Below are 8,829 nucleotides of genomic sequence, written 5' to 3' on the forward strand. Positions count from 1 at the left end.
CCAGGTTCCCTATAATGACTGCAAAAGCTGCAGAAAGCATCCCCTGAAATATCGCAGGGAGGGTTCAGCACTTCCCTACAGATGTGAAAGTGCTGCCACTGCAGATGTGAAAGTGCTGCCATAGCATGCAGGGAAGAGGAAAATAAACACGGAGAAAAAGAGGAACCACCAATTTCTGTTTTGCAACAAACAACGGACTGGGGGGGGAGGCAATGCTTGATTCCTGGATGTGTGTGTGTGTGAATGTGTAGAGGGCGCTCCTTTCCCCTCTCTGCTGGGGGGAAGTGTCTTCAGTCCGGGCCAAAGGCTCATCCAGCTTTGCTGTCTTGGTGGTGTTTGGGGAGGCTGCGAGGTAAGGTTGATTCCTTTTGTTTTCTAGACAAGTTGGGGTGAAGGAGGGAACTGGCACTAGCCAATGCACCTTGGACATCAAAAGCAGGCCTCCATTGGCTGAGAAAGCAAAATGATCAAGGACTTAGAACCCCTTTCCTTTGAGAAAAGGCTAAAGAGTTTGGGGCCTTTGGGGTTAGAGGTGGGAGCATCATATTTATAATCTCTTGCATGACGTATTCCAATGGCGAGAGGAGGCTTGCCCACCACCTCCTCTAACACTAGGCCACTTGGTGAAATTCAAGAGCCTTGTGGCACCTTAGAAAGGGACTAAACAATTTATTCCAGCATAAACCTATTTTGTGAGATGCAAAACTGTCAGGGGACCGAAGTCGGGATAGACAAAAGAATACTCTTTTGCACTCAGAGAACTGATAATGTGTGGAACGTGCTGCCAATAAGATGTGGTGATTCCACCCCTGCCCCAGACCTTTTGAGAAACAAATGGAAGAAAGGCCCACCAATGGCCATTTACTGTGATGGCTCAATGGAGCCTCCATCCCCAGTCTGCCTCTAGATTCCAGTTGCTTGGGGGACAAGTGCCGGGAGGCGGCTGTTTCCTTCACATCCTCTTTGTGGACTTTCTGGACATGACATGCAGGGTTGGGTGGCCCTCCAGCTCGGCTCTGTGAGGTTTATCTTTTGCAAAACCAGATTATCTTTCCACTAACATCATCAAGAGATCCAGTCACTCCACAGCAGCCCAAAGGAGCCTCTGAATCAGTACCTACAAGAGAAAGGGATTGATGTGTAGGGCTGGTAGGGTTGCCAAGTCCAATTCAAGAAATATCTGGGGACTTTGGGGATGGAGCCAGGAGACTCTGGGGGTGGAGCCCGGAGACTTTGGGGGTGGAGCCAGGAGCAAGGGTGTGGCAAGCCTAACTGAACTCCAAAGGGAGTTCTGGCCGTTACATTTAAAGGGGCCACACACCTTTTAAATGCCTTCCCTTCATTGGAAATAATAGAGGATAGGGGCACCTTCTTTGGGAACTCACAGAATTGGACCTCCTGGTTCAATCTTTTTGAAACCTGGAGGGACTTTTGAGGAGAGGCAGTGGATGCTATGCTGCAAATTTGGTGCCTCTACCTCAAAACACAGCCCCCCAGAACTCCAAGTACCTGTGGACCTATTCTCCATTATACCCTATGGGAATAGGTCTCCATAGGGAATAATGGAGTCCCAGCAGACATTTCCCTCCCCCCTTTCTGAAGACCTTGAAGAGGAGGGAGGGCCTCCAAACCGGGGGATTGGCAACGCTTAGGGCCTTCCCCTAAAGCACTTTGCTGTGCTGTACTGATAGGAAGGCGATGTGGCTCTATGGTAGAGCATTTGCTTGGCGTGCAGAAGGTCCCAGGTTCAATCCCCAGCATCGACATTTAAAAGGACCAGGAAGCAGGTGATGGGAAAGACCTCTGCCTGAGACCTTGGAGATCTGTGGCCAGTCTAAGTTGGCAACACTGATCTTGATGGACCACTGGTCTGATTCAGTAGAAAGCAGCTTCATGCGTTTAGGCGCAAAATTCCTTTACTGTGGGGCCATGGCTCAGTGGTAGAACATCTGCTTGGCATGCAGAAAGTCCCAGGCTCAATCCTCGATATCTCCAGTTAAAAGCACCAGGCAGTAGGCCCTGGAAAGCTGCTGCCAGTCTGAGCCTGGTAGCCCTCATGACGCTCATTCATTGTGCAGTAGGTCTTCTACTAGAAAGATTGGGGTGGTTGCACTGGGGGCAGTATCAATGCGAAGGCTTTCAATAACAGTCTACTGCTCCTGAACATGGAAGCGCCATTTGTCCACCAGAGCCAACAGCCATTGATGGACCTCTCCACCATCACTGCCCTGAAAACCAGGGGTGGAATTCTAGCAGGAGCTCCTTTGCGTGTTAGGCCACACACCCCTGATGTAGCCAATCCTCCAAGAGCTTACAAGGCTCTTTCTTGTAAGTTCTTGGAGGATTGGCTAAATTAGAGGGGTGTGGCCTAACATGCAAAGGAGCTCCTGCCAGAACTCCACCCCTGCTGAGAACATACAATCCAACTCTATAAGGTTGCCAACTATGGCTTTGGAAAGGGCGCCTGCGAAGGTCAGAGTTTGGGAAGAGGAGGGAGTTCTACAAGGATGTGATTCCACAAAGTCCACCTTCTGAAGCTGCGATTTTCTCCAGGGCACCTGATCATTGTGGTTTGGAGATCCATTGGAGGACTCCATGCCCCTCCTTGAGATCAGTAGCCCTCCCAGGGCCTGCCCTGATGTTTTTCAGTCTCTTCCTGTCATAGATCACAGGTTGCTAACTCCAGGTTGGCTGGGGAATTCCTGGAGGTTTTGAGGGTGGAGCCAGGAAAAGGTGGGGTTTGGGGAAAGAGCTCAGCAGCAACGTGATGCCATTGAGGCCACCACCCTCCAGTGCAGCTGTTTTCTTCAGGGAAACTGATCTCTGGAGATCCGTTGTGATAACAGGAGATCTCCAGGCCTCACCTGGGGGTTAGCAAGTCTATACAATCAACAATCACCACCCCCACCACCAAGACCACTAATGGATGCTTAAGATCAGGACTCTTTTTGTAGCAGGAGTTCCTCTGCATATTAGGTCACGCCCCCTGATGTAGCCAATTGTCCTGGAGCTTACAGTAGGCGCTGTACTAAGAGCCCTGTAAGCTCTTGGAGGATTGGCCACATCAGGAGAGCGTGGCCTGATATGCAAAGGAGCTCCTGCTACAAAAAAAAGCCCTGCTTGAGATCATTGAACGCCATCCTAAATCTGTATCGAAATTAGCACCAAATTATTGTAAACCGTTTAATGCTTTTAACGGAAATGTTTTTATTGCAAGCTACGTATGTGTTGTGAGCCACCCGGAGCCTGCTTCAGCGGGGAGGGCGGGATATAAATCCAATCCAATGAATAAATACATCTCATTTTCCCATCTTTTGGAGGTAGCTTGTTCATGCTGTGCTAATGCCAATTGTGAGACATAAGAACATAAGAGAAGCCATGTTGGATCAGGCCAATGGCCCATCCAGTCTAACACTCTGTGTCACACAGTGGCCAATATATGTGTGTGCATAGACACACACACACACACACACACACACACACACACATATATATATATATATATATATATATATATATATATATATATATATATATATATATATAGACACACACATATATACATACTGTGGCTAATAGTCACTGATGGACCTCTGCTCCATCTGTTATTCTCCAGGGCTTGCTCAACTCCCTGGACTGCAGCATGAAATTTCGGAAAGGGATGCGTCTGGGCTCAAATGCATGGGCATGTTATCACGTGTTGTGTGGTGCAGGGACTGCACATGCTTTGGCGGGTGAAATGCATTTTGGGCGGCTGGTGACAGATTTGGCCTTTCCAGCATATCTTCAACCTAAAGAACTGACCCCATTTTAACTCTTTTGAAATAACTCAGAACCAGGCATTGAGGAGTCAAACCCAACGCGAAAACTTAAGGAAAGCTCTTGCTGATTGCCAGAGAGAAAATTCAGGGTCCCATCTGTTGTGGGACTCAGTGCTCAAGGATGCCAGCCTTCAGGGGGGACCTGGAGATCCCCTGGATCTAGAGCTCATTCCATACTACAGAGATCAGTCCCCCTGGAGAAAAGGGATGATTTGATGGGTGGGCTCTGTGGCCTTGTACCCAATTGAGGTCCTTCTTTTCCCCAGGCTCCAACCCAAAGTCTCCACAGGAGTTTCCCAACCTAGATTAGGGTTGCCAAGTCCAATTTAAGAAATATCTGGGGACTTTGGGGGTGGAGCCAGGAGACATTGGGGGTGAAGCCAGGAGCAAGGGTGTGACAAGCATAATCGAACTCCAAAGGAAGGTCTGGCCATCACATTGAAAGGGACCGCACACCTTTTCAATGCCTTCCTTCCATAGGAAATAATGAAGGATGGGGGCACCTTCTTTTGAGGCACATAGAATTGGACCCCCTGGTCCAATCTTTTTGAAACTTGGAGGGTATTTTGGGGAGAGCTACCAGATGCTACGCTGCAAATTTGGGGCCTCTAACTCAAAAAACAGCCCCCCCCAGAGCCCCAGATACCCGCGGATCCATTCTCCATTATTTCCTATGGGAATACATCTCCATAGGGAATAATAGAGTTCCCAGCAGACATTTCCCTCCCCTCCCTCCGCTTTCTGATGACCCTGAAGCGGGGGGGAGGGCCTCCAAACCAGGGGATCCCCTGCCCCCACCTGGGGATTGGCAACCCTAACCTGGATCTGGCAACCCTACCCCCTCCCATCCCTCTCCTGTGGCCAGGAGAGAACTGGCAACTCTATCTCCAGGTGACCTACCCTTCTTCTTCTTCTTCTCTCTCTTTCCCCTTCCAGGATGCTGAGCCTCCAAGGGATGGTGTGCCTGGCACTGATGTGCCTGCCTGCAGCCTGGCTGGCCAGCGCCAGCAGCTGCCAGGGGCCTTCTCTCCTTCCAGGGATCCCTGGTAGGCCGGGGCCCCCAGGTACCAACGGCCAAGATGGAGTCGACGGGCTCAAGGGCGAACGAGGTGAGAAGGGAGTGGGGACACCAGCCACTGGGATTCAGAGGTGAACGAACTGTGACGGCAGAGGTTCCATTGAGCCACCGTGACTCATGCCCATGGGTGGATTTCTCCTCCACGGATGGATCTGACTAATCCAGTTGCCAGTAGGGATGCCAGCCTCCAGGTGGGACTCAGGGATCCCCTGGAATTTATTTATTTATTTGATTTATATCCCGCCCTTCCCGCTGAAGCAGGTTCAGGGCGGCTCACAACATAAACCCTCACAAACGGTTAAATTAATGAGGATTAAAATTACACATTCGCTAATAAAATAAATATACAATAATTAAAACAGTTAAAACAGAATAGAACGGAATATTGAGTTGGTGCTATTCTGGCGGCGACGGCCTTCTTCCACTTCTCTTAAATACCGGTGCGGAGTCAAGTGAATGCCAGCTGGAAGAGGACAGTCTTGCAGGCCCTGCGGAACTGCTCAAGGTTCCGCAAGGCCCTCACTTCATCTGGCAGTTGGTTCCACCAGCAGGGGGCTACAATTGAGAAGGCCCTGTCTCTGGTTGATTTCAATTACAGCCCATCTCCAGACTACAGAGGTCAGTTCCCTGGAGAAAATGGATACTTTGGAGGACGAACTCTACAGCATCGTACCCAGGCCTTGAATTCGGCAGGAGCTCACAGGAGCACAGCTCCTGAATCTTTCTGATGCCCCCACTCCTCCTTCCCACCTACCTTGTCCATTGAGTAGTAGGTGCAGCTGTATAACAATCCCTAGATTAGGAGAGCGGGCAGCCAGCCAGACACCAGGAGCTTTGCCACACCCCTTGCTTTGCTTTGCTACACGCATACTGCCCCTTAAGAGTGCATGCAGAGACAGAGTGTCTGCTTTGCACAGAGTTAGTCCCCAAGGTCTATCAGTGGGATTACCAGTTAAAAGGATCAGACAGGAAGTAATGTCAAAGGATCAGACAGGAAGTGATGTCAAAGAGCCAGTGTGGTGCAGTGGTTAGAGCCTTGGACTAGGGCTTGGGAAGCTCATGTTCAAATCCCCACTCTGCCGTGGAAGCTTGACTGGGTGACCTCAGACCAGTCACAGAACTCTCAGCCTAACCTACTTCACAAGGTTGTTGTGAGGACAAAATAGAGGAAAAGAGAATCGTGTAAGCCACTTGGATCCCTGTTTGGGAGAAAAGTAGGATATACATGAAGTCAATAAATTAAAAAAAAGACCTTGAGCCATGACCCTGGAGAGCAGCTGCCAGTCAGAGTAGACAATATTGACCAGAGGTCTGACTCAACATACAGCAGCCTCATGCATTCATGAGTATTCTCTGTTTCCTTCAATCCCTATTAGCCATGGCCAGGCATACAAGGGAATTATATCCTGTCCCCTCCCAGCATTGAAATGAAAGATTGCCCCCAATGTTACTTTGGCATCTCCTGAGCTTCTAGAGAGATCTCTCATTTATGGTGAGAGTAGACGAGCCAGAAATTCTGTGGTTGGGTCAGGTGTGTCCCTTCTGGTGCAGCCGTGAGCCTCAGCTGATGCCCCCCCCCCCCCAGCCAACCCTTTGCACTGGTTGTGTTGATCATTCAGTCCTTTCCTTCATCTGTTTCCATACTTTTCTATCTTTCTGCTTCTCTTCCTTAGGCCCTCCCGGGATGTCTGATGACGCCAGGGACGTTGGGGAGAAAGGAGACCCCGGAGAGGATGGGCATCCTGGAAAAGTTGGCCCCAAAGGCCCAGGAGGATCCAAAGGTCCGCCTGGCCCACCCGGCCCCCACGGCCCCAAAGGAGAATCCGGGGACTACAAGACCACTCTCAAGTCAGCCTTCTCAGCAGCCAGGGGGCTCACCATGTCACCGCAGCGTAGGCAGCCCGTCCGATTCGACCGTGTCCTCGTCAACGTGAACCGTCACTACGAGAACCGCTACGGCCGCTTCACTTGCGAGATGCCGGGCATCTATTACTTCACCTACCACGTCACTTCCCGGGGCAACCTCTGCGTCCACATCAAGAAAGGACAGGGCAGCCGAGGAGAGAAGGTGGTGGGGTTCTGCGACTACGTTCACAACACGTTCCAAGTCACCACGGGGGGCGTGGTGCTCCGTCTGGCAGCAGGCGAGTCTGTCTGGCTGGAGCCAACCGAGAAGAACTCGCTGATCGGGGGGACGGAAGGAGCCGACAGCATCTTCTCCGGCTTCCTGCTCTTTCCTGACGCCTGAGGGCATCCCAGACCGTGCACGTTTCTTGCTCTCTCTGTAGTTGACCTGGTGTTATCTCCTGGAAGATGTTGGTCAGCTCTAGAACTCAGGGCCTTTGAGCTTCAGCACCTGCCACCTATCCAGGATGCCCCCAACTCTTGTTCATTCCCACCTGCTCCCAACCATCCCGCTTGCCCTGTAGCATCAGGCCTGTCTGCAAAATAAATAAACGTATGCTCTGAAGAACAAATTTGTCCTGGCTTGCATTATTGTCACACCTGGGACCTGGGGAATCATGCACACTTGTTATCTGTTTGACCCTCACAACAATCCTGCAAGGTGGGTTCAGAGAGCCAGTTTGGTGTAGTGGTTAAGTTCACAGACTCTTATCTGGGAGAACCAGGTTTGATTCCCCACTGCTCCACTTGCAGCTGCTGGAATGGCCTTGGGTCAGCCATAGCTCTCTTATCTGGGAGAACCGGGTTTGATTCCCCACTCCTCCACTTGCAGCTGCTGGAATGGCCTTGGGTCAGCCATAGCTCTCTTATCTGGGAGAACCGGGTTTGATTCCCCACTCCTCCACTTGCAGCTGCTGGAATGGCCTTGGGTCAGCCATAGCTCTCTTATCTGGGAGAACCGGGTTTGATTCCCCACTCCTCCACTTGCAGCTGCTGGAATGGCCTTGGGTCAGCCATAGCTGTCTTATCTGGGAAAACCGAGTTTGATTCCCCACTCCTCCACTTGCAGCTGCTGAAATGGCCTTGAGTCAGCCATAGCTCTGGAAGAGGTTGTCCTTGAAAGAGCAGCTGCTGTGAGAGCCCTCTCAGACCCACCCATCTCACAGGGTGTCTGTTGTGGCGGAAGAAGATATAGGAGATTGTAAGCCGCTCTGAGTCTCTGATTCAGAGAGAAGGGCGGAGCATAAATCTGCAGTCTTCTTCAAAACAATATACCTGGTCCGTGTCCACTTAAGGGCTCTTTCACACATGCTGAACAAAGTCTTTCCAATCCATTTCCAATGCACTTTGCAAATGGATTTCCTGTGTGAGGTCTTTTCCGGATGTGTTATTTGTTGCACACCTGTATTGTGTCAGGGTCCCACCCACCCCCACCCCTCCGCCGCCTTTCTAAGTGTGTTTTACTCCCTCTAGTGGTCGCTTCAATATTTAATCACTGGCTTCTTCCTGAGCACTTTAAAAGCGCAGGGAAATAAGCCGGAGGTTCAGAGAAGAACTATCAAGGTGACCACTAGAGGGAGCAAAACACATGCAGAAAAGGGGGGGAGACGAAAGAAGCAGTAAGGGCACGACAGTAATGCAAATGAGACGTGTGGAAAAGTCCTGCGATGACAAAGCTACTTGCAAACAATTAAGTGCATTGAAAGTGTACCAAAAGTGCATTATTCGTTTTGTGGGAGAGGAAGGATTTGAGCTCAGGTCTCCCTGCTGCTTCTCCAACACTGACCACCACACTGCTTTGTCTCCCACTAGAAGTAAGCAGCAAATGGTATTATAAAAGATATTTGCCAGGGCTAGCTCCAGGTCTGAGAAGGCTTTAGGCTCAATACCTTTTGATGTCCCCCACCATCCCTGCCCGTGCATGCCCCATGGTCTCCTGGAGAAGGGAGCAAAGTGAAAGAAGAAGACTGCAGATTTATACTCCGCCCTTCTCTCTGAATCAGAGTATCAGAGCAGCTTACAATC

General features: G+C 50.5%; 1 protein-coding gene across 1 annotated transcript; it reads left to right on the forward strand.

Annotated features, from left to right (window-relative positions):
* Positions 1–218: 218 nt before the first annotated feature.
* C1QB (complement C1q B chain) lies at positions 219–7,376 on the forward strand. The gene is made up of 3 exons (XM_060259343.1): positions 219–352; positions 4,758–4,930; positions 6,573–7,376. The coding sequence occupies exons 2-3, from the start codon at positions 4,759–4,761 to the stop codon at positions 7,145–7,147; spliced, it is 747 nt and encodes a 248-aa protein (XP_060115326.1). The 5' UTR covers positions 219–352; position 4,758; the 3' UTR covers positions 7,148–7,376.
* The last annotated feature ends 1,453 nt before the right edge of the window (positions 7,377–8,829 follow it).

Source organism: Heteronotia binoei, chromosome 18, assembly GCF_032191835.1.
Source record: "Heteronotia binoei isolate CCM8104 ecotype False Entrance Well chromosome 18, APGP_CSIRO_Hbin_v1, whole genome shotgun sequence".
Taxonomy (NCBI): Eukaryota; Metazoa; Chordata; class Lepidosauria; order Squamata; family Gekkonidae; genus Heteronotia; species Heteronotia binoei.